The sequence below is a fragment of the Pseudorasbora parva genome, chromosome 21, assembly GCF_024679245.1.
Source record: "Pseudorasbora parva isolate DD20220531a chromosome 21, ASM2467924v1, whole genome shotgun sequence".
Taxonomy (NCBI): Eukaryota; Metazoa; Chordata; class Actinopteri; order Cypriniformes; family Gobionidae; genus Pseudorasbora; species Pseudorasbora parva.
In genome coordinates, this window is record NC_090192.1 from 18,038,110 (window position 1) to 18,065,317 (window position 27,208).

The following is a 27,208-nucleotide window of genomic DNA, read 5'->3' on the forward strand; positions in this document are numbered from 1 at the left end:
GCGAATATAAAACCAACTTTACTGACGTCCGATAAAGCCTGTAGTGACAGAGTTTAACAAGGTAAATTCAATGATGGGCACAAATGAAATTTTACCTATATTGATTAGAAAATATTTCTATCATTCTTAATATTTATGTATTTATTTATTTACTTATTAGTTAGTTAGTTTGTTTATTCATTCATTTTAATTTACTTCTTGAGAGGTTAGGCTAAATCAAATTTTACGACATTGCTGCATTAAATTACATTTTGCCTCTCATATCCTTACTTAAATCAAAACAATAGAAGCCCTTGCACATGTTTATCTGAACAAATTACATTGATTTAGCCTATATCCAAACCAGATTTAGCCTGGAATAGGGGAATTATTTGAGGAATAGGGAGGCTAAAACGGGTCGTAAAATATAATAAAAATGTGCCAGCAAATCTAAAGAACCAATTCACACGCAGGACAAAGTCGCAGATGCTCAGGCACAATCTTATTTGCATAGTGGCCCCCTACTTGACTAGTCCTGCCTGTATCCGTCTGTCTCCTCTCACGACCCGTCCGCTCAACCCATAATTCCCAGCGTCGACACAACATGGAAGAGGCCAACAGCTGCAAGAGAACAATATTTTGGCTGTAAAATAACACAAAGAATCCAGCGCCGGGATTAATTTGAACGCTGCGAGTCGGCCGTGGTCATGTACAAGTAAGTGGGATTGCGTTTGTACCATTTATTTGTGCGAGAGGTTGTAAAGATGAGGGATTGCGCACGACTGAAATCTCCAACTGAAATCACAGCCGCTCAAGCGAGAGATGCATTTCAGCGCCGAGCATCATTGTTTCTGCTGCAAGATAATGTGGCGACTAGAAACGCTCTTCGCAAAGAAATTCGATGTTCTTTGCATGCGTACATATTTACCAGTCTCGGTGTGCTCTTAACATAACATTTATCGCCGCATATTCCCGGCGGATTGTGTTACTGTGTGTGGCTATAATTAGTGATGGTGACGAATGTATGAATGGTCACGATATATCACACTCGTGTACAGGGCAAGAACGAGAGAGGCGACAAAATTACAACGCTGCTGTTATTATCAAATAAACTGTACACTGGAAGAACGCGATTCTCCGTGTATCGGGGTTCGTTTGTTGTAATGGAAGCGTTGTAACGCGTCGCGTGCGGTGTGGAGATGGACTGTTAGCAGTAACGTTAGCTCTTTCATCTGCATGCTATTGCTGGCTAGCCCTGTTCACTTCTTAGTTCAAAAAAACTCTTCACCCTGGTGGTTTTAAGCTTCGTCTTTCTCATGCATTCTTGTGGAAAGTTATATGTACACACATACGTGTTTGTTTAATATCTTGCAGTTTGAAGTTCTCATGTTTCGCTCGTTCGCGTTAGTTAGCCGTTAGCTGCTAATGGAGTCATTTAGAACGAGATGTGTTTGGTAATTGTGATGAACGATTAGATTAGCCGGATTTGATGAAAAGGATTACATTTTTATTCAGTTTAGTTCTGGGAAGTAGAAAGTAATCCTATAAACGATGTAAGATTAAAGTATCTTTGCACCTAAACTTGCCTTAATTTTTGTTAAAAATCATATGTATTAAGAGACGGGGCCATATCAATAAGATTAAGCAGCTATCCGTTTACGTTAACGTTAGCTGATCACAATAGAGAACAATGCTCACGGCACCCACAGACTCAGCTCGGACCGTGTTTGTTTTCTGAAAAGATAAGTTTCATATTAAGGGCGTTTTAAGTATTTATTGAAACGATTTCATGTGTTTCCGAAAACAGAGTTTCATAGTCGTCCTTTTTAAAGCAAGTATCTCTGATCTAATGATGCTAGGTTAGCTAACAGATCGTCAAAAAGCAATGATTTAGATCTTCAAAATGGTTGTTTATATTTATTATTTCCTCGAGCTTGTGCTTTTTACACTAATCACTTTTTACACTTTAGGTCTTTGGGTTCTAGAGAAGCGCATTATAAATAAAATGTATTATTATTAATCAAAACTAAAATTATTTTTTCCTGATCTTTGATCTGAATTTGGTTAAAATTATTTCAACACTGGGTAATCGCCATTATTTCCTTTTTATTATGTTTTAGCCAGCATTGATGGGACTGATTAAAAATATACCAAATATCCTTGTCATTTTAGCAACAAATACATTAAATCCTTACTAAGTTACTTTAAGTGATACTAGTTATGAATGATCTCTATACATTTATTTATATTGTATAATGTTATAATGTGTTACAAATATATTTATTTATTTTATTTAGCTTTCATCTGCTTCAGTTAGAAGCTCTGAGTCTTTCTCACCTTTAAAATGTCTTTAATCGTTAATGACCTGCACTTAAATGACCTTGATTGTAAATATATCAGATAGTCTCTGGTGGCATGAACCAAGTTGCATTTTTCATAGCAAACCAATGCAGCAGCAGATACATTTTCTGATTTAGCTTTGTCATAATAGATGCATTATAATTTAAATTGACCTAGCCTAATCACATTATAACATGGCATACACAAACTGCTGTATCATCAGCCAGTGTAGTAACTGAAATAAATTGTATTTATGGTCCAGTAATAATTGAGAAAATGAAGCATTGCATATTATAATACTAATATGCTTACTTTGACTTTTCACAAGATAATGTTTTTTTTTTCCTTCTGTAAATAACTAATTTACTACACAGTAATTTATGCATTTACTACACAGTAATTTATGCATTAAGCTACTACATTAATGTCATAAGCATGCAATCTCATATTTTCTTGTCTCCATAGCATATTTCATCAGTGAACTCTGCCCTTTGGAAGACCCAAGCATGAGTATTATCCAGGACAAGTTAGGAAATGAGTTTTTACGGAATGGAGGCATGGACCCCAACTTCCCCCCCAGCATGATCATGTTCAGCCATTTACCTCCAGTGACCAGCTTCACGCGCCTGACTTCACAAACCTCCATGGCGGATCTTCCCCAGGAGATGATCCTGAAGAAGGAGCGTGACTCTCCTGACCATGGTGGTGGCTTTCTCCACAGTATGGGTATCAAACAAGAGAAGCTCAGCGAGTTGGACTACCGCCTCCCAATGTATGCAACGGGAACTGGAACTACAGGAGGAAAGAGCACTGATATGCTGGACATGTCGCTTGGCAACCACCAGAATATGCTTTTGCATGACCTAAGCCTTAGCAACGTAAGTCTAGATGATAAAATGAGTTATAAGTATATGGTGTTCTTTATACTGTATTATACTGTCTTTGCAGGAGTTTTTTAAGCTGCTTTTTTATGATTTGTTAGCAGTTCTCTGGAAGACTGGGGAAAGACCCAAAAGAATCTGGGCCTCGAAGAGGAAGAAGAGCAAATGGAGATGGACCAGAAGGCAAAGCCAGAAGGAAACAAGGGGACTCTGCAAAGGTGTGTATGCCTTTTCATCACTCACTAGCCATGTTTCCACTTTTGTCATTCCGATTGAAGGATTCGGTGACTGCTTACATGAGACGTTATCTAAACAGATAAGGTGTTTATATGTGCTGATGCTTTCAATCCGAATCATTTTGTGACATGCACGCACAGATTCTGCATCAGTTTCGTTGCCACAACGTAAATTTGTGACGTTGCCTGTGTGATGGATCAATAGTTCTGTGTTGGTAATTTTTCTATTTATTTATTTTTCTGTGAGCAGACATGCAGTTGTTTAACCTAATTTATGTCCTTAATATACAATTGCTATTCCAACAATTGTGAATGATGAATGTGGACTCAAAATGATTTCAATTAATTTAATTTGAAAAACATAAAATTAACATGAAAATGCACCCAAATTATTAATAAAAACATAAAAAATAGGATATATGGTGAAACATGCAAGAAAGCAGTCAAGACATGCTTAGCATCATAACTTAGTATGATTATAGAAATATACCATAATCCCAGAGGTATAAATATTAACAAAAGTAATTAAAGTAGACTTTGCGTAGGGTAATGTTGCTATACTCACACACACACATACATACATATAGAACAGGCCAAAATTTTGGACACATTAATATTTGTAATGTTTTTAAAAGAAGTTTCTTCTGCTCATCAAGCCTGCATTTATTTGATCAAAAATACAGAAAAGATGTAATATTGTGATATATTATTACAATTTAAAATAATAGCTTTTCAATTTATTATACTTTAAATAATCAATTATTTCTGTGGTGCAAAGATGAATTTTCAGTATCATTCCTCCAGTCTTAAGTGTCACATGATTCTTCAGAAATCATTCTAATATGATGATTCATTTTCAAAGTTGGAAAAAGTTCAGCTGCTTAATATTTTTTCATAACCTGTAATCATTTTTATAATACTTTGATGAATACAAAGTAAAATACAAAAAAGCAAATGTTTTAAAAATAGAAATCTTTTGTAATAATATAAACTACTGCTCAGTAATTTGAGGTCAGTCATTTTTTTTCTTTTTTTGAAATAAATCAATAATTTTATTCAGCAAGGATGTTAAATTGATGAAAAAAAAATATATATAGTAAAGGAGATTTTATTATTTGAAAATGTTTTTATTTTGAATAAAGCAGAGTGGGAGCCGCGTTGCGCTGTGCATAACGGATCAGAAGAAAGAAAGTTTGAAGTGAGAAACTTGTGAGGGACTAGAGAAAAGCAGACGTTACTTTAACTGTAATGAAGAAAACAAAAAAAGCTAATTGCGGACTGAAAGCAAGATGGCCAGAGCTGAAGGAACGAGTCCACAGATGCTTGAACTCTCTGCCGGGAGAGGCTCAGCCGCGCGAGTCAAACGCTGTGTGAATCATTCTCGGCTGCATATTTTACTACATGCCCTAATCATGCAGGCGCCCTCACCTCGCGGCCACTTGCATTGCTCGTGAACTGGAGCACATCTCATCCTAATTTAACGAAACTCAGCGTAGGCCTCACAGACATTAAATATATCTTAAGAAAGCTTGAAATGTCTTTTAACAATTTAAAACGAAAAGAAATAGGCTACTCTCTGATTATGTAATCCATGATGTGCATTTCTCTCTATAGGCGCGTTCACTATACGGAGATGGCGGTCGTCAAATTAATTAACTAAAAATAACCCTGACGCACACTATGGTTAACCGAGTATTAACCGCTAAGGGCCTCGGTTAACGGTTAATGAAAAACTTGAAAACGTGCAGCCCTAATCTGAATATTAGAGATATACATGATTTCTGAAGGATCAAGTGATAGACTGGATGTCACATGTGATACTGAAGACTGAAGTAACGATCCTGAAAATTCAGCTTTGCATCACAGAAATAAATGATAATTTAAAGTATAATAAACTTAAAAACAAATATTTTAAATTGTAATATATCACAATATTTAAAAAATCTGTATTATTGATCAAATAAATGCAGGCTGGATGAGCAGAAGAAACTTCTTTCAAAACATTACAAATAGTAATGGGTCCTTACAAACGTTTGGCTTGTACTATATATATATATATATATATATATATATATATATATATATAGTACAAGCCAAACGTTTGCAAGGACCCATTACTATTTGTAATGTTTTGAAAGAAGTTTCTTCTACTCATCCAGCCCACCCTATATATATACACACACACACACACACACACAGAGGTCCTTCTCAAAAAATTAGCATATTGTGATAAAGTTAATTATTTTCCGTAATGTAATGATCAAAATTAAACGTTCATATATTTTAGATTCATTGCACACCAACTGAAATATTTCAGGTCTTTTATTGTTTTAACCCTTTAGGCGCCAGAGGTTTTTTCCTAAAACGTTCGATTTTGACATCTTAATTTCAAAAGGCTATATCTTAAAATTGATAAAAGATAGAAACTTTCTGTAAATTAGAGAAATATTAAGGAGGACCCTAAATTTATGTAGAGATTACATTTTCCCATCTAATTTGCATATAATGACATCATAGCGTGGGGGCAATCTTGGACTATAGAATTTTCATGAAAAGCCACATGTTTAAATGATAAAATGCAGCACTTCTTTCCCCCCAAAATGTTCCTCACCTTCTGTGTCCTATATTGCACAATACTGCATGTTCAGGTAAATAGTAAACAAATTGTGTAAATCATTACTCATAAATGGTAGAAACAAACCGAATGCAAGTAGCGGTTTGCCTTTTGCTGTAGAGATTTTCCATTTACTACATACAGTAAGCACTCTGATTGCATATATGGGGCACATATATATTATATATGATATATTATGCATAATAGCCCCTCTGCCCCGTGTCACAGCGCGTCTCCCCGCATCCAGATCTGCCTCATGCACAGCCACTGTTATTATCATTTTGACTCCCCACTCTGCCTCCACATTGCCCTCGAACTTGATTATGAATACTTCTACCTCTTCTAACATACCCAGTGGCGTCAGATAAAGTCTCCCCCACAATACTGCCGCCGCGATTGCGGAGAGGCGTGTGATGAGAAGATGCGCGCTTCATGGTGAGCGCAGCAAAAATCTCCCGTGGCCGCCTCATTCCCAACACTAACACACCTGCTAACTTCGCGATGAACACTCGGACCCCGGGAAACATTATTCCCACCACTGACATTGGGCAAAGGACCATCTACATTGGGCAAAGGATCCACCATTTGTACTTAGTGTAACGTAGGGCTGGGCGATAAATCGATTTTATGGATTAATTCGAGTTTGTAGTTTCATGTCGATTTTTGTGAATGAAAATCGTTTTTTTTCTTTAAAATCCGCCGACGCTCCCGTAATGGCTGAGCCCTCCCCCGCGCGTTTGCCAGTGCCACAGAGATACACAAACAACAAGGACAACAACATACAGTGTCATTGGTTCAGTTTTTCACAGAACTATGAACAATACCCCGCTGCAAAGTGTGTTTGAAGTCTGAACGGAACTGCGCTCATTTGAGCTGCGCGGACAACGAATGCAGCGCGAGCTCATACATGGGCCGATCTCGTGACAGACACGATACACTGCGCTGGAGATCCAGAGAGAGAGCGTTTAAATTCACCACAGAATTAATAGCATCGCTACTGTGATCTAGTGGAAGCGTTCGGCGCAGAATGATCTCTTATGAACCACAGATAACAGATCAAACAGAGCTGACATGGAGAAAACATGAGCGAAGGTCAGGGGTTTCAGTCACAAATCACCAACATTCACCATGATTTACTGTAGTAAAACCACATGGATTTAATGTTTTTGTCATTATTTATCTTAGGATTCGTACAACCTTTTGAGATTGAAATTCAAGCACTTTCCAATGGTTTCGTAGGTTACACTTATTTGTACACGTACTCTCTGCACTTATTTCCAGCACTTCAAAGCTCTAAATATCTGAAATATGCTATTTTTAATGTGATGGTTTGTAAAACTAAAAGTTTAAAGAGGTTTTGGGAAAGGAATAGTATTTTAGTTATTTTTTTAAATGTTTAATCCATTTTGTGGCAACAAGCATTTTTTATTAAAAAAAGATATGCAGTGCCCACCACAATAACCAGCAGAAGAGCACTTATTAGCCTTTCCACTCCCTAATATATGGAGAAAAGTATGAAGTCACAAAGTCTCATGAAAAAACTAAATTACACAAAGCAAGTAAAGAGCTCATTTTATAATAACTGAAGCTGTCGGTCAGTTCAGTGTGAGAATATTGAAGAACAATGGTAATCTATATTTAATAATAACATTAGCATATTATTAAATAGCATAACATTTAAATTTTCCCTATACTTTTTTGCACATTACTGTTGTTAATAAAAGTTAATTTGATCTGCATATCAATTAATAAACCTTTGATATGTATACTGTATATTGCAAAAAATATGGTGGCCATTTATACTGTGGAATGGTGTGGGTTATTCACATGCTGAAAGTTTTGCACCCCAGGTAGGCACTCTACCAAGCCGCAAATATTTTACCTAAACAAAATAAAGTTAACTTGTTTTTAACAATTTCTTTGTCATGCAGATTGATTTTAAGTAGGAGGAAAAAAAAATCAATTAAAATTCGATTTACGATTTTTTGGCAAAAAATCGGGGATTTTTTTGTGTGGCCATATCGCCCAGCCCTAGTGTAACGTTAGGTTTAGTTTCACTTTCAGAATCACCGTCATCTCATATTTCCCTTCAGAATCAGGGTCCGCGAATAGAAGACCCAACACTTCATTGCGGGTAATCTTTATTGATGCCATTAGAGCATAATAATAGTAATAATTATCAAATGCAAATACTCGCTGACGTTGACAATGCTCTGATAAAACAGCTCACTCACACGTCAGCTCCGCTTTTGTTTACACTGATTCAATGCGCTCTTGCTCGTATATTTTGTATAGAATCATGATGTTTGTATGAGTCAGGGATGAAGTACAACATGTCTACCATCTAGTGGAGGGGAGGTTGAATGAAATTTGACACCCTATTTGACAAAATCGGCCGTTTTATTCAGTGTCGCATCTTGTCGAGTAAACTCGATGTGGCGCCAAGAGGGTTAATACTGATGATTTTGGCATACAGCTCATGAAAACCCAAAATTCATATCTCAAAAAATTAGCATATCATGAAAAGGTTCTATAAACAAGGTATTAACCTAATCATCTGAATCAACTTATTAACTCTAAACACCTGCAAAAGATTCCTGAGACTTTTCAAAACTCCCAGCCTGGTTCATTACTCAAAACCGCAATCATGGGAAATACTGCCCTGTCCAGAAGGCCATCATTGACACCCTCAAGCGAGAGGGTAAGACACAGAAAGAAATTTCGGAACGAATAGGCTGTTCCCAGAGTGCTGTATCAAGGCACCTAAGTGGGAAGTCTGTGGGAAGGAAAAAGTTTGGCAAAAAACGCTGCACAACGAGAAGAGGTGACCGGACCCTGAGGAAGATTGTGGAGAAGGACCGATTCCAGACCTTGTGGGACCTGCGGAAGCAGTGGACTGAGTCTGGAGTAGAAACATCCAGAGCCACCGTACACGGGCGTGTGCAGGAAATGGGCTACAGGTGCCGCATTCCCCTGGTCAAGACACTTTGGGCTACAGAGAAGCAGCACTGGACTGTTACTCAGTGGTCCAAAGTACTTTTTTTCAGATTAAAAGCAAATTTTGCATGTCATTCGGAAAACAAGGTGCCAGAGTCTGGAGGAAGACTGGGGAGAAGAAAATGGCAAAATTCCAGTGTCCAGTGTCAAGTACCCACAGTCAGTGATGGTCTGGGGTGCCATGTCAGCTGCTGGTGTTGGTCCACTGTGTTTTATCAAGAGCAGGATCAATGCAGCTAGCCATCATGAGATTTTGGAGCACTTCATGCTTCCATCTGCTGAAAAGCTTTATAGAGATGTTTTCGTTTTTCAGCATGACCAGGCACCTGCTCACAGTGCCAAAACAGTACAATGGTTTATATATATAATATACATACATACACACACACACGCCTAACGTAATGTATCTATAAGGGCTGTCAACCTGTGTTGTGATTAATCGCATGCTTATTGTGAAATTAAGCAGTCGCCATTTATCTTATTAAACACTTATTAAATAATTAATTTGCTTTAACCAAAGTAAACACTGAGATTTGAACGGTGATTCTCACACAACTGTATTTTCTGCAAGCTTCAAGATCATTGGAGACTCCAAAAGGAAACCAAATAACCAAATATAAGGAGTCCATACAATTCTATTATATAATAAATTTGTACACACCTAAGCACCCATGAAAAATAAATAATTACTTAAGATCCTTTATTATATATATATATATATAAACACTTTTTCACTTCCGATACTGATGCCACAGCTTTGGCTATTTGCCGATTCTGATATAAATCATGATATATATATATATATATATATATATATATATATATATATATATATATATATATATATATATATATAATAAAAATGAATGTGAATGCGTTGTTGTCTTAGGGCTGTGTATTTCCAAGAATCTGGTGATACAATACGTATCACGATACAGCGGTTACGATACAATATATTGTAATTTATTGCGATATTGTAAGAGAGGCAGTATTTCTTTTGTGTTTTTTTTTTTTTTTTTATAATTGAAAAGAATAAAGAACACAACCATATGCCTAAAACACAACAAGTGTTTTATTTAATTAATACAGTATAATTTATATCACTAATCACTATTTTATGCAATCTAAGTAAAGGGAAATGTAAAGTGACTGCAGGATTTTTTATGTGTATGTTTTAAAGGTTCACAGTATAGCAGTGGCTATTTAACAACAGAAAGTGCAGTCAATTTCCTGACTTTTTTATATTTGATACAGTTAAGCTGTTTTCTATAAAGCAGACTATTGTATAAATTGCTATTTCAAGTACTAAACTGCAGAGCTGTTGCATCCATATCCACATCCCTATGATCTTTCATTCTCCTGCCACCACTCTCAGTTTTGGTGTGTGTTTAATTTGGTATTGAGAGGAAAACATGCTGTACATTCTATCGAAACGCTTCTCAGCCGCGCGGGTGACGTCAGGATGTTAAGCGAGCTCTCAGTTTCAATGTGTTTCCAGAGTATTAGACTTTTTTTTTTTTTTCTCCAAGTTTTTTTAGCAGTATTTTGTTTTGCTGCCATCCTTTGAAATAAATTTCTTCATCTTGTAGTTAAAAACATTCACATACCAAGAAGTAGAGGCAGCATAATACAATGATCATTGTATAATCTCACCCACTTTAACGTGGTGCTAACTGCTGGGGAAATCCAAAGCGAGCCGAGTCATACCACGCAGTTGAAAAGCGAAGCGAGTTAGTGCACCTCTGCTTGTTCACCTTTGTGTTGTTGTTGTTTTTCCTCAGTACAGTAACACAAGAAGTGTAGTTTACATTTTCCCCATGATGCAGTCAGAGTTGGAGTTTAACTAACAAGTTAACACATGGAAAATGTGACTAACAATGCACTGAGTTTAACAGCACTCGCAGAGCCGATCACACTTCTTTTCCAGACCGGAGCCAGTTCCAAAAATAAACCAGCATCATGTCTGTGCACATATTTCAAAATATCCTCTTCAAATGAAATAAGGACACTGGTACGTCTGACCATGAACATGATGACACAATTAATTATTCTTATACACAGAAGACAATGATGTAGATTGAAAATTCAAAATATAGCTTGTTCTCTAAACAAGCTATAAACCTAATCATCTGAATAAACGAATTAACTTTAAACACCTGCAAAAGATTCCTGAGGCTTTTAAAAACTCCCAGCCTGGTTCATTATTCAAAACCGCAATCGTGGGTAAGACTGCCAACCCTGTCCAAAAGGCCATCATTGACACCCTCAAGCGAGAGGGTAAGACACAGAGAAATTTCTGAAAAAATAGGCTGTTCCCAGAGTGCTGTATCAAGGCACCTCAGTGGGAAGTCTGTGGGAAGGAAAAGGTGTGGTAAAAAATGCTGCACAATGAGAAGAGGCGACCGGACCCTGAGGAAGATTGTGGAGAAGGACCGATTCCAGACCTTGGGGGACCTGCGGAAGCAGTTGACTGAGTCTGGAGTAGAAACATCCAGAGCCACCGTGCACAGGCGTGTGCAGGAAATGGGCTACAGGTGCCACATTCCCCAGGTCAAGCCACTTTGGGCTACAGGGAAGCAGCACTGGACTGTTGCTCAGTGGTCCAAAGTTTTTTTTTTTTCGGATGAAAGCAAATTTTGCATGTCATTCGGAAATCAAGGTGCCAGAGTCTGGAGGAAGACTGGGGAGAAGGAAATGCCAAAATGCCTGAAGGCCACTGTCAAGTCAGTGTGGTCTGGGGTGCCATGTCAGCTGCTGGTGTTGGTCCACTGTGTTTTATCAAGGGCAGGGTCAGTTATTTTTTTGTTTTAGTCAGGCTCTTGTCCGTCGGGCAAGTAAAGTTATCTTTCACTTATCCCTTCAAAAAATCCACTTGTCCTGGACGTTTTAAGTGATCAGACAAATTGGTGGTGTTTTCTTGTTTTGTGGCCACAGCTTTCTGACACTCCATGCAAAGTACCTCTTTTTGGTCAGCATCCTCCTTTTTGTAGCCAAAATAGTCCCAAAAAGATGATTTCTGGTACGAACCCTTTTTTTTTGCGGAGGATCCTCTTCGTTGCGCATTTTAGCAGTTAATGTTTGGCCGTAAGCGGTGAGCAGCGGCACAGCGAACCAATCACTGTGCAGGCACGTGGAACGTGCATGTCACCCCAGTAACATCTCGTGTTTACTGTGTGCTATCGTTCTCTAAATACACTATGGGCTACTACCCTTCACATCGCATGTTCCGGCGATGTTAAAACAGAATATTGTTCAGCCCTAATATATATTGTAACACTTTATTTACTAGTTGCTTATTAGCATGCATATTAGTAGGATATTGGCTGTTTCTTAGAACTTATAAATATAGTAATGCCTTATTCTGCATGACCTTGTTCTACATCCCTTAATCCTACTTAAACTTAAATGCTACAAAAACTACTTTACTAACTATTAATAAGCAGTAAATTAGGAGTTTATTGAGGCAAAAGTCGTTGTTAATAGTGAATGTTTTCCCCATACTAAATTGTTACATTGTAAAACAATGTAAAAAAAGCAGCACTCAGTGGCCTTTAGCACAGATATATATATATATATATATATATATATATATATATATATATATATATATATATATATATATATATATATATATATATATATATATATTATACACACAAATTAATTCTACAAACTACTGACAAAAGTTATTCCAAATTATTTATAGAATTTATTTGCAGAAAATGACAACTGTTTAAAATAATGAAAAAGATGATTTCAGACCTCAAAAAATTCTAAGAAAACAAGTTTATATTCACTTTTAAACTATCTGTCTCGATAGTTTAAAAGTGAAAAAAGTGGGTCTCGATCTTGTGATCCAGAGAAACTACAATTTTTGTATGTTAAATGTATCATATATCATAAATATATATGTATCATAAAAATGTGAGTACAAATGTGGATAATTTTTTGTGTGTGTCTATGATTTAAATGTAATTTAAAATTGTGGTAGATAAATATTTCAGAACAAATGAACAAAAATGTCAAGATTTATATCGAATGTATAACAAAAGGTTGGCTTTATTTATTACACAAGAAGTTAATACATAGAGAAATTAATTTATTTTTTCTTATTGCTGTTTTTTAGTCACTCATGCTGGATGGGGATTCTGGGCCCCTCTCTCCCAATTCTAAGCCACACATATGCGAGCACTGCAATGCAGCCTTCCGAAGTTCCTATCATCTGCGCAGACATGTGCTCATTCACACAGGTGAGCAGGTTTTACTGTCTATTGCACTACCCTTTTCAGACTCGAGCATTCATGGGATGTTTTTAGGGGTGTAACGATACACGTGTGTCACGATTCGATATGTATCTCGATACTGAACTCACGATAGGATATGTATCCCGATATTTTAAGGGAAAAAAATATTTTGTACTTTTTTAATTAATATTATATATTATTATTTGTGTTTTATTATCAGGACCCACAAATATTCCCTCATTGAATTATTATACATTTTATTTTAGAATTACGTATAGTTGTTGTATGATTCTATGTAATAAGATTATTAATGTAATAATGTCATTGAAACTCTAAACTTAATTTTTTTCCCCTCACGCGTTATTTACGCTTTCAATGCAGGCAGCATCTCTCCCCATGCCTGCTATGCTCTGCCTCTCCTGCTATTAATGCAGTATGTAAAAATAAACCATCTGAACTGATTTGAATAATCATACTACTAAAACTAAATGTGATCTGGTGATTTAAATGATGTTTGTGCTGTCACTAAGGAGTGCCGAAAGGAGCAGTGAGCATGTAGTGACATCATGTCGGAATCACATGTAATAAAAAATCTAACTTTATCAGTATGGATATAAACAAATAAGATGTCTTTTAGTACTCACTATCAAGCTAGAATACCAATACTGGTAAAGTTTAAAATATATTTTCGTTTAATTCGGTAACAAGCTTATATTTATAAAACAAAGCTAAAAACAGGATACATTTTCATTCCAATAACATCAGTTATACTGTGATGAAGATGAATTTCGTATAAGATTCATAACACATACTGTGTTTTGCATGTAAGAGTTTCCATGATGAAAGCATTGTTGATTAGTAGCTGCTAAAGCTAACTAAAGCCCCGTTTCCATCAAAATTACCCGGAACAATTTGTACCAGGAACTTTTCTCCCCCCAGACCTGCAACTGTCTGCATTTCCACCGCGATCTAAAGTTCTGTGAAGATTAGGCAAATTAGTCCGGTGATGTAGGACTGCGCACGACAGCTCCTCCAAGTCAGTGACGGACAGTAATATTTTTGCGCGATACTATATCCACGTTTACAAGCACACTTTTTTTGTCATTCCGATTTAAAGATTTAGTGGACTGTTTACATGAGATGTTATCTAAACCAATCTGGTGTTTACATCATTTTGTGACATGCAGTTTGTCTGCCGCATCAAAAATGTCAAAGCTGTTTTCTCCAGCAGCTGGAATGTGTTAACTGTAGCCATAGCAACTCCTAACGGCCACCGGGACCAATACAGCATTATATAAGCTATTTATTTGTTGTAAAGTGTAATAATCATCTCAGAAAAAAAAAAATTCTTCTGTCAGGCGCAGTTAAAGTAAAAACTGCCTGGGGCAATATACACTGTGTCATTACTACAACATTATCTTCATAACTTACGAAATAAAAAATGAACTTTCCTCTCTTGTCAACATGAGCGCGGCGTGCGCTTTCACGTCATGTAAGGACGCACACTTAAAAGTAATCGGTCAGGTCGTTTACATGGTGAAAAATAGACTGTAAAAAAAATGAATAACGAGTATGGAAGAGATTCAAGCTGTGCTGCTTTTGCTGGTTATAGGTTTACTAAAGAGGTAATTAACAACGACAGAAAAGAGCACTAGCACATTCATAAAGCTTGTAAAGCTAGATTTAAAATGATAATGTATATTATTATCAGCTATTATGGACATTGGACGTGAGATGGCTGAGACGACCACGCGCCATCAGACAGAGAGCAAGACTGATATTTACTGAACGCGCACTGAACCTCACAAAAGACTTTTAAAAATGCCAGTTGAAATAAAATGCTAAACCAATCAGCATGTTCAGCGCCCAAGTCCCGCCCCTCGAAAGTTCCTGAACTTTGAAAAAGTATTACCTCGCGAGCAGGGCCGTTTGGAGGGGGAAATATTTACCCGGAACTTCATTTAGACCCTGGTTCCTGCGGTCAAAACACACCAAGTACCACCCCAAAGTTCCTGGTTCCTGGGTAAAGTTCCTGCGGTGGAAACGCGGCTTTAGTTCTAAAAAAAAAGTTCCTGGATGCGGTGTACTAGCTTTTACACATGCAATTTGTTATCTAAAGTTAAATTTTGCGAAATTCAACACGACTTGAGCTAAGCATATTGAGTATTTATCATCTCTACTAATGGCTAAGTTTATAACATTGTAACTTTATGCTAAGTAATGTTATGCTATATTAGGCAGCTACTTAGGCATGTGCTAGTGATGCATGCTTCATGAAAACATAAACCGAAAAAATGTATAATTAAAAGGAAAGTTATTACCTGTCCAGCAGATATGCAGCCAGCAATGAGTCGTTTTTCAGCCCCTTTAGGTCCCTCAGTTCTCGATATCGTTGGAAAGCCACGCTGATATTTACTCGCTTTGATTTCTTTGTTTATCCAAAGACTTTTTGTGCATTGCCTTTACATATATTGTGATATATCGCTTAACGATATATCGTTACACCCCAAATGTTTTGATGAACAAGATTATGGAATTTTTTTTTTTTTTAAATTGTGCAGGTGAGAGGCCTTTCAGATGCAGTCAGTGTAATATGAGCTTCATACAGAAGTATCTGCTGCAACGGCATGAGAAAATCCACAGCGGTAAGTCAGTTTACTTTTGTCTTATACTTGTCATAAGTAAATATGGTTGTGCTGAGTTTTTTTTCTTTTTTTTTTCTCTTCTTCTTACTCAACAGGGGAAAAACCATTTAGCTGTGACCAGTGCAACATGCGCTTTATTCAGAAGTACCACATGGAGAGACACAAAAGAACACACAGTGGAGAAAAGCCATATAAATGTGACACCTGTCTACAGGTAAATCCTAGCAGAAACTGCTTTTGATTGGGCAAATAAGAGTGTCCACAATAAAGGAAAAGATAGTTTAGGACACCTTATTTTTCAAGTGCAAATGTCAGCCATTTCTTGTGAATGTTCGAGATTCAATTTATTTGCAGCTATAGGTAAACCAAAATAATAACACAGTGCAGTCAACAGTTAAACTATTGATAAATACTGTAAACTTTACAAATTAGGGGTGTAACAGTATACGGTTCAGCACATACCTCAGTTTTGAAGTTATGTCTGACATTTTCATTTTATGAGGTTTTTCAACATCAATATGAGTTCCCCTAGCCTGAATATTGCCTCCAAGTGGCTAGAAATTTTGATCGTTGTAAACAGAGTTCTGGTTGTCTTTCTCTGCCTTTGAGAAATCGAGAGCTCAGATGAGCTGATCTTGAATTATCCTGTTAGGACGTCATACCAGGAAAGGTTAGCTCCCATTCCACTAGGGTTTAGATCCCCTGCCCGAAATTATAAATATTTTTTGCAAAGTAAGAACTAATACTACAGCTAAGAAACAAATGTGTAGGCTACAAAGTTGCACAAGTCAGGATTAGTGCAAAAATGTGCATTATCACATGCAGTGATGAAGCGCAGCATTCTGAACAGTCATGAGCTGCTTGTGTGAACACTGCACTTTGCTTAACTAAATCTTAGTTTTTAATTATTTAGTTTAAAAATTGACATTTCAAGCTTTCTATACATTTCTCACACCTGTGAGGCAAGTAACCTGCTGAGTTTCAGTTTATTTATGAGACTCGCTCCAGTTCATGAGCAATGACAGCGATCACTCCCGCGACTTCATATCACGATTATAGTCTGCTATTTGCTTCTTATTTATTAAATCCAGGCAATTGGCTGAAGAAACCTTTATTTAGATACAATTTATACAAAACGAAATAAATGCTTTCTACAAAACAAAACTTATATATATATATAAACTTGTGTTTATATATAACTTATATATATATATAAACACATTGTTTAATGGCTACAACAAGTATAGTAAGCTACTGATAAATGTCATGTCTGAGCTGGATTTGAGTGAACATCATTTTACTGGTGAGCGGTAAAATGAGCGGGCAAATACGGATTATTGAGCCAAGCTTTATTTATATAGGTTTTTGCAATGATGATTGTTTCATATCAGCTTCACAGTGTTAAACAGGAAAGTATAGCAACAAAAATTTGATTCGGCTGTATGGTTGCTCTGGGAAAAACAGCGATGTTATCAGCTCATTTCAATTTATTTATGTTAGTTTGAACATGAGTCACACTGGTCCGCTGCACTCAGGTCATTACAGGCTCGTTCTCGTCAGAATGCCCACGTATTAAAAAATGGTCGGGTTTAAATCGGGCTCGGGCTCATAATTACAGTTAACATGACGGGCCGGACTCAGACACGACGTGTACGGGCTCGGGTAGGGTTGTTCTTGATTTTTTTTTTGAGCCAAATCTAAGCTCTACATTCCTCTGCTTTGACCGCCCAGAGAATTAGTAGAGAATGGATTCAGTTTATAAGTTGCGATGTCAGCACAGGCTTAACCATATGGATTCGACAGCACCGTAACAAACAGTGAGTAACAGTGTTCATTAATGCCTGATCTGGGATCAGTGATTTCTGATGAGTAGCTAATCAATCAAGTTCACACAGAGTTTCTTTCTAAATTGTTTAATACTATCAGTCCCGCTGCTGGCCGTCTCGATGCATCAGTGAATCAAGCCAGTGACTAAAACAATCCAACTTCACGTCATTTCTGTTAGTAGCATGAAACAAATCTGTTATTTAAATGATTAAACAGCAGTTTCAGTCACGTGATTATGACGCGCGAGGGTGGGAAGAAGGCAGATGGAGGGCAGGAAGTAAACATGAATGCATCTATAGAGGAAACCGTTGCAGAAAGTCACTATTGTATGGATATAGATCCAGTTTCAAGACATAAATACAAGGAGTTAATTAACAGACATGTTGGACGTGACCCGTACCTCATGAAGATGAGTGAGTTTTCAGTAGAACTGAAAGATTTACCGACAGTTGAGGCTGTTGACATCACCAACTATCTGGTCCTTCAGACATCGGTCTACACCAGACAGCAAATGAAGGCCTATAAAAAGTCTGGAGGCATACAAATTTTTTGCCAATGGATGGGTCCACAATCTCGGTGTCAAACGGCTCAACGTCAACCAAAGCGCTAGGGCAGCCTAAACGGTCACAATGAAGTCCATATTAACTTAGACTACCGGTAACGTAAGAATTATTACTAATTAAATTGGCATTTAACGACAACCTATAGATATATAAACATAGCCACAAAAAGTTAGCTAGCTAACATACCTCCGACAAAGTGGTCGCTGCAGACACGGGCATTAACAGACTCTGCTCCTCCCGACCGCAGACGTATGTTAAAAATCCACTTTATACGTCGTTGTTTTGTGAGCTTTTTAAATTCCTCACCTTTATGAACAACAATCTTTGGAACTCTGAAAAAACCCTTTCCTTTTTCACGGTTAGAACGATTGGAGCAGCCTTAAACTGCACAAAACAGGGACATTTTTACAGACAGCAGATCCTTGCTAATTCACTTCCTGCCCTCCATCTGAATTTCGCGCGTTCACGAAGCAGCAATGTGACGTCACGTGAAACCATCCTACTGCAGAGAGCGATCAAAGAACACTCTTTATAATGCTCTGATCTGTCAATCACACATATATCTGCACACTTGTCCAAAATGCAGTTATAATGAATTGCACTGTTAAGCTCAACAGAAGCTCTTATTCACTCTTATTCTTATTCAGCTCTTATTCAATTCATGCCGGTGTCGCGTTTTGTTGTTAGTTGTGGTGAAAGCATTTTATAAAGAGAAATAATGTTGCAAAGTTCACTCATGTTTATTCAGAGGTCTTAGATACAAACAAAATTAACTCATGCTCTCAACAACTCGGTACAATAACACTTTCTCAGCAATCTTTCCCCAGCTCTCCGTCACTCTCTGGATTGGCAGGGCTGCTTGTCTGACCACACCCCCTCCACCACATAATCTAATTTCAAATGTAAAGATGTCAGCCAATCACAACAGTGGGTGTTTTCACTGAAGATTCACAGCAGACTCGCCCCTTAAAACAGAGCATTCAAGTCAGAGGGTCTATATCAGTATAGAAAAAACAACAACTAGCAAACAATATAAGTACACCTCAGGAAACATTATAAAATAATAAGAAAATCCATGCAATGGGACCTTTTAAAGTTTAACACAACTTTTAGCTTTCAGTTATTTATTTTTAGATATAATAATTAACACTCATAAGCTTCACACATAAGGCAGTTTTTGCATTAACTAAATCTAATTTACTCTGAATGACTTGCCTGAGGTAAATGTGATACGGGAAATTGCAAGCTGTTTTGTCTTTCTGCGGTTGAAACAACATTGAGCAATTCTACATACTGTAAGAGATATAGATTTATGTTTATTTTTTAGGAAGAGATGGTCACGTTCACTCGCATGCCGCGCTGCCATTTGAACTGACACGCCTATAGGCCTACTGTGATCACACCACATTAAAGAGTGTTAAAACGGCATTTATCAATTGAATTTTGTGATAAAATGGACTGAATACTTAATATGTTTGTGTGGGAACTCTGATTGAAGTGTGTTCCGCTGTTAAAACAAGCTGACCATTAACTGTTAAAGATTTCGAAACCATTCGCTACACGTTAGTGTTGTCACGATACCAAAATTATGACTTCGATACGATATCAGACTAAAATATCGATATATCGATACTAAATCGATACCACAGTAAAAAAATAAATAAATAAGATAAGATGCTTAATATGACAACAGAACTTATTATTCATTGTTATTTTTTACTAAAAATTCATGTGGCCAGCATGTTCCTTAGGGTTGGGCATCGTTTTGATTTAAACAATTATTGATCAATTGATCAATTACTATTAAAATTATCTCACAAATTTTTGCTATCTCAATGTATTTTTTACAATGGGGTAATTGTGTTGCAATAGCTTACACACAGCACAAGAAAGCTTGATTTCGAATGGTAAATTGAATTTAAAAAGACGAGTAAACAGTTAAAAAATAAGAACAAATAAACAGATTACAAACAATAGCACAAATAAATGCAATAGAATAGAAGATACAAAAAATTAAACAGACTGTTTTATTTTTTCAGGTAAGTCTAACATTCAGATAAGAAACTGAATTAAAAAAAATGCATAGTAATTACATTTAAAACAACATTGGATAATGTTCTTTGTAAAAAATTCAATAGCGTACAGATGAAACTATTAAAGTTACACAAGTTGATCAGTCAAGAGCAGTTGATCGTTTGTCTTTTTGTAGTTTGAATAACAAATGACTGCGGTCCCTTTAAGACTAACAGACGCATGGATCCTAAACACTGTTCCTGTTACTGTTCTTCCTGAACTGTTTGCGACTGTGTTTACGTTAATACTCTTCCATTTGTGCACTGATAATTCTTTGAGTGTATTTGACCAATAATAAACTGGAAAAGGAAGCAAATGTTTGCACTTGTATCATGTCAGAGGCGGCTTTATTACGGTAGGCTATGTGTGTGTGCGCTTCAGATGTGGAGCACGAAATCTGCGGGGATTAGTAGAATTAATTTATGTGCAATCCCGCGCGAAATTCAGACCGATCACACACTAACACACTGTCATGAGGAAAAAGTCCAGCAGAACGCGCGTTCGCCCGCTTCGCCGTGCTCAGAGGTTAACTGGGCTGAGTGAGAATATGCCGGTGTGTGTCAACCAGGTGTCAACTCGCTGACGGTCGGAGAGGAGAGCGCAGCTGATATCGATACTGTAAAAACTGAGAATCGTATCGTTTCAGATATTCCAGTATCGATATATATCGAAATATCGATATTTTTGACAACACTACTACACGTGCACCAAACCAAAAGCCCTGTACCGAAACGGTTTGGTATGAACACTTGTACCTTTACACCCCCATTACAAATGCAAATATAGTAAATATTTTAAAACAAAAATATAGGTATACCAAAAAGTAAATGGACTGCGTTTATATAGCGCTTTCAGAGCCATCCAAAGTGCTTTACATATTGCCTCACATTCACCCATTCATACACCGACGGCGGTGTCTGCCATACAAGGCGTCATCCAGCTCGTCGGGAGCAGTTGAGGTTGGGTGTCTTGCTCATGGACATCTCGACACTTTATCAGGTGGAACCTGGGCTCGAACCACCAACCTTCTGGTTTGTAGACAACCTACATGAACCACTGAGCCACTGCCGCCCCAAAAGTATAACTCCGTACAGTATACAGTAAAAGTATTGATTAATATTTGCAACATCAAGCAGCATAATGTGTTTTTGTACAACTTAAAAACATGAAGTGGATTACACTGGGAAGCCTTGCACATTTGTTACAAACGGCCACACCCGCTCTTATGTTAAAAAGAAGGCGAATATATGTGCCAGGTTCTTAAATGTAGTCTTTGCTTTCATGCTGGTTTCTTATGGTTTTTAAAAAACGATTATACCATTTTGAAGTAAAGTTTAATTAGGGGTGTGAGGGTTAGTATATATAACCGTGAGACCGGCGGTTGTAGTTAAACACCGTCATTAGAACTCTATAACCGCCAAAACCGTGTTAAAATATTTTTTACAAACATAAAAAAAAAAGATCCACTTCGGGGGGAAATTGTATCAGCTGACGAGGGAAACGGAGGCGGAGTTAGTGGTGCTTCGGAGGCTGCTATTGCTGGAGATGATTCGGGAGAGGTCTGTGCACCACCCCCTTCCAAGAAGAGAAGAAATCTTGGGGATCTCCTTAATAAACAGAGGTCTGAAATCTCTGCCCCTGTACCGATCAGAGCGCGTGCTGACCCGGAGTTAACCCGCTATCTCCAAGAACAACCTGCGCCGACACGGAGTTAACCTGCAATCTCCAAGAACAACCAATTGACTCTACGGCTAATCCACTAGCATGGTGGAGAGACAATGAAACGCGTTATCTGCTCTTAGCAAAAGTGGCACGTAAATACACCAACATGCTTCACCATGTACACGACCTGACCGGATTACTTTTGAGTTTGCGTCCTTATATGACGTACACAGTGTGCGCTGCGCTCACATGCACCAAGCTATAATGTTGACAAAAGAGGGATAAACTTTTTATTTCGTAAGAAGTTATGAAGATAATGTTGGCATAATGACACTGTCCCTAAACCTACACATGTAAGCAAACAATCAACTACTTCAACTGCGCCTGACATTATAATTCATTTTTTCTGACATGATTATTACACTTTACAACAAATAAATAGCTTTTATAACGCTGTATAAGTCCTGGTGGCCGTTGAGAGTTGCTATAACATTCGATGAGTAGACAAATTGAAAGCTGTGATGATTCCATAGTGGCACTTCATATCGATTAAGTAGATAACCTGCTGTTTCAATCATTAAGTTAACAATTTATTTTTCCATACAGGCTGTGGCCTGAATCCTGTTTATGACTGTCAGACTGTTAATGCATTTTTTATTCAAACTAAGTTGTCCTATAACATATTTTGTTATAGATCCTATTATGTTACGAACCATCACATTTGACTCGCATCATAATAGTCATCACCAATTCTGAAACCGGCACACACCTAAGTTTAATCACTCATCTATGCATGTGATTGTATAATAATATTAAGCATTAATTTAGTTTATCTTTCTATCTCTATTTTTAAGCTGCAAAAGGGTTTAATACACCCCAAAATGACCCTTTCTTTGTTGCCCCATAGTATTTCTCTCGGACGGATCGATTACTGAAGCACAAGAGAACCTGTGGAGAAGCCATAAAGAAAGGTCTGGATCCAGGAATGCTAGACCTTGGAGATGAGGATGTGGGACAAGGCAGCTACCTACTCACTCAGGGAAACACCAGTGCCCCACCACGCAAGAGGGGCAAGTCCAAAAGTGGCAATGACGGAGGAGAGCGTCGAAGGAAGAAAGGAGCAACTGTGGGAGGAGGACTGCAGATGGCACGAGGACTCTGCCCACAGGACTACAACTTGGACATGCCCAGTGGATCAGGGGCATCATCTTCAGGAGCTCTGACTGAGACTAGCATGGACAACCAGCATGGACGCAGCCCCAAGCTTGTCTTTAAGAAAGGTGGCCACAAGGGAATGGACAAGGGTCAGGTTTCTATGGAGGCCAACCATGAGCAGAAGCTGCTGACGCAGAAGCAAGGCTCTATGGACATGTCTGGAGCCGGAAGTATGGATGGTCTCAGCCTCCTCCAAACCTCCGGTGGCCCCAAACAAGGGGGTAACAGCAGCAACTATGATGACGCCATGCAGTTTTTAAAAAAAAGACGATACCTGCATGCTGCTAACAGCAGTGCTGCAGCTGACTTCAGCTCTGTCCACCTTCCGCAGCCGACGGTCATCCAAGGTGGCATAGGAGAACCTACACTAGCCTTGCTTGACACCTCGCCTTTGATAAGTGTTGACAAACACGACAAATCAGGGATCCCAGATGAGGTGCTGCAGAGCCTGTTGGACCACTACAGCCACAAATCTGATGGCTCTCACCATGACGTGACATTTGATCTGCAAGATTCACACCATGTAGAATTGCAGCCTGCCTCTGCCACCTCTGAACTGGGCCAGGATGAGGGATCTCCTGGCTCAGGAGACAAGAGTGGGGTGATGAACGAGTACTCAAAGTTCTTGCTCCAGACCCTGGAGAGAACCAGTCATAGCAGCAGTTTCATTTTGGGCCCATCCGGACCCTTCCCAAACCTCCTGTCGTCTAGCAGCAGCCCTGTTAGCGCACTCTTCCCAGAAAAGAACATCTACACCACCTCGCCAATGGATTGTGGATTTGGACAGTCTGTCTCCTCCCCTCTTGCACCTTCCTCTTCAACTTCCCTAAGCAAGTCCCATTTTGGAATGCTGGTAGGTTCTCCGTCACCCTCCCATGCCTCACCATCCTCCCAGCAGGCCTTTCATCTCAGCAGTCTGGAGCCAGCCCCTCACCAGCAGCTTACGCCATCTCAAGAGCTCACTGACCAGCTGGAGAAGCAGCACTCGCCACCATACACTCTCGCAACGCAGGAGCTGACCAATGGAAGCCAGAAAGACCAGCAGACCAAGAACGCCAGCTCTTCGGTCAATGGCAGCAATAATGGGAACGGCACTGGTGGCGGCTCATCTAATGGCTCTGTCTATCCTGATCTCGCTGCCCTGGAGACGTCTAAGGAAGTGGACATGCGTTCCACCTACCAGATAGAGAACTTTGCCCAAGCCTTCGGCTCTCAGTTCAAGTCTGGCCGCCAAACACCGCTAGGTTACGGCAGTGACCCGCGAGTTGCCGTCACAGAGGTCGACCACAGGATACAGCGGACTCCTGTGTCTGAATTCTCAGGGTATACTAGTCTCTTAGCAGATGTCAATGAGCCGGTTAGCTCAGGATCCAAAACCCCCACAAGCCAAAGCTACAGGTAAAGGTTAAGGGAGCTCACCTGACCCTGTTATGTGGGATGAGGACTGTCTCTAATGCGTCTCTCTTCTCGCTGAGTAAACTTTAATAATTACACTGCCATTAAATGTCAATAGAAGACGTTACCAGGGAAGGTCTGCAAGACCTCAAATGCAATTTTCACGTTTTTATTTTATTTTATGTGTTTTAGTAATTTTGTTTTATTAGCGTAGTGGATGTAAGGCTAGATTTAAATGAAATTTACAGTGATATTAGAGGCTAGCGAAGGACTTTTCAGAAACCTTGTATGTCTTAGCAATCATAGTCCAATTGTAAGATTAAGTTAATGGAAGATGATTTACAATAATAACAGATGTCAGGGAGTGGCCCAGTATTCAATGGCAAAAAAAATGTATTGTCTGTTACAATGATCTAAAGTATTACTCAGGAAAAAGCAGTAACTTTTTTTAAGCGGGGTGCACTAGCGCCCCTTTTTTTACAGGTGTACTTTTGAAATGACAGTGAAGCGTTTTGTTTTTGAAATTCCTTGAAGAACAAGACAAAGCCAATCGGGAAACTGTGTGTTCAGTGGCATGACACTGGTGACTCTTTCCACTTCTTGCGCATTTGTAAAGTTTATGGTACTTCTAATATCAATGTGAAAACACTTTCATCCCTAAGGGCCATGTTTAAAACACACACACAAAAAAACTTACTGGTAGTCAAGTAGGCAGATACAAACATTCTTGAGTATGTAGATATTTATTTGTAGCTACATGGAACTTGCATAACTATTGTCTCAGGGTGAGCAGTAATTCTTATCCCCTTCTTTAAACGTTACCTTTTGTCAGCTGACATCACTTTGATCTCTCAAGGAATCAAATAAGCACTTTTATAAACCACTGAAAGCAAGAATTCAGATTCAGGACACAAAACTATTATTTTTGATGAAGAAAGCTGTGATTTTTTTAAAAGTGGGGGAGGGAACGGCAGATTTGTCATAACAAAGGGCATTTTTGAATATTCATTGGGGTATAGGTGATATTTTGTTCCTTTAATTGAAAACACTGTTATTGGACATAAATGCCACTTTTTTATATAGTTGTGGGCTACTCCGAAGCATTTTTGTTCTTAAGGTGTTCAGGTATGACTATTTGACTTGGGCTGAGCAGCAACATTTGGAGTTCTACCTCTTGTAGTGTGGTTTTGAATTTAATGCCTGACAAAATTACAAGCTTCCCATTTAAATGGCTGGAGGGAGGAGAACTCAATGAACCGGAAGTAAAGGACCTAAACCTGTGGTGTTTTTGTTTTTAAATGAGCAGTGAATTTGAAAAAGACTTAATTGAGACGAGGTGTTTTCTTCCCAATGCAATTTTTGATGTTCTAGGAAATAGTGGTGGGCTGCTTTGTCTTCCTGGTTTTTGGCCCATGCACTAAGACTGTCCCGCGTGAGGCCTTTCGGTGGTCTTGCCGTTTTTCCCTGCCTTTTATGTAAACCTGTCCCAGAGAAATGCCATTGGTGCAACGCTATCAAGAACAAAGTCTGAATGCTGCACTCCAAACTTGTTCCATGCTTTTATAGAGTGAAATGGGAAAAAAAAAATAAGGAAAAAAGGGTGGCGTGAAGAATAGGATTGACCTTAATATACCTCATATCATTGTAAAAATGAGAAACCAGGGACATGTTTCATGTAGTGGAAATATTGTAGTATGCGTCAACTTCTTGTATAATCATTTAATGCCACCTGTGTTTACAGTTAAAGCTAATTTCTTGGAATACAAATGTACTATATATTTTTTTTTCTGTTAAGCAGTGATGCCAAGCAGTGTTTCATTGTAGAATAATACCTAGAATTTCATGAAATGTCTCGTTTCCCCCTTGTTTTTGTTACTTGCCATGTGTTTTGATATGATTTCTAGAGAGACTTTGTTTACAATAATGTACAAAAACACTAAAAATGTTTTTGTTTTCTTTTTGTTTCTGATATGCATGATATGAAGTTGTTTTTATGGCTTTCTTCTGATCACTATTGCACCAAATGTTTGTAGCATATGTTCCCGACTTCAGTCTCATTTGTCACAGGGCTGTACGTGTCAGATGACTTTATAAATGATTAGGTAAGCCAATAAAAACTTTTTGTTATAAAACGCACTCTATTTTAAAATATTTGTCCAGATAAAGTCAGTGAGGTATAACTTTAGGGCAGCAAGACAGGAAATATGAATGATGGTTTTCATGCCACATGTTTTCTCAGCTCTTAATGATGTGAGGTTGTGTGGGTAACAAAAAAAAAAAAAAAAAAATATATATATATATGTAGGAATGTGTAGTTTTTTTAGTTTTTTTTAACTGAATTTATAGATTGGTATGTTACAGGGGAAAAGGTATGTAAGGATAAGGGCTTTAAAAAAAATCGTGATTTACTTTAGCTATTATTTTCACTGTAAAATTAAATGACATCTCAAATGTAAGAAATGAGGATAATAAGCTTATTATAAGAAGAAGATAAGGATACTATTGTAGTTGCTTTGTCATTTCCTAAACTGTATTAA

The 27,208-nt window shown here is 38.0% G+C and overlaps 1 protein-coding gene across 2 annotated transcripts; it reads left to right on the forward strand.

The window, feature by feature from the left end:
- The first annotated feature begins 494 nt into the window (after nucleotides 1-494).
- On the forward strand, nucleotides 495-26,807 carry znf281b (zinc finger protein 281b). 2 transcript variants are annotated; one of them, XM_067429326.1, is made up of 7 exons: nucleotides 495-694; nucleotides 2,785-3,197; nucleotides 3,305-3,418; nucleotides 13,174-13,297; nucleotides 15,853-15,936; nucleotides 16,032-16,150; nucleotides 22,969-26,807. In XM_067429326.1, exons 2-7 carry the CDS (start codon nucleotides 2,826-2,828, stop codon nucleotides 24,676-24,678), a joined length of 2,523 nt encoding a protein of 840 aa, XP_067285427.1. In that variant the 5' UTR covers nucleotides 495-694; nucleotides 2,785-2,825; the 3' UTR covers nucleotides 24,679-26,807. The 2 variants fall into 2 exon arrangements, with proteins under 2 accessions (XP_067285427.1, XP_067285426.1); XM_067429325.1 differs by having other exon boundaries at nucleotides 496-694; nucleotides 3,302-3,418.
- The last annotated feature ends 401 nt before the right edge of the window (nucleotides 26,808-27,208 follow it).

Coding starts and splice junctions, on each gene's coding strand:
- znf281b (XM_067429325.1), top strand. CDS start 2,826: ATGAGTATTATCCAGGACAAGTTAGGAAATGAGTTTTTACGGAATGGA. Junction 3,419..13,173: donor AACAAGGGGACTCTGCAAAG/GTGTGTATGCCT, acceptor GCTGTTTTTTAG/TCACTCATGCTGGATGGGGA. Junction 13,298..15,852: donor ACATGTGCTCATTCACACAG/GTGAGCAGGTTT, acceptor TAAATTGTGCAG/GTGAGAGGCCTTTCAGATGC.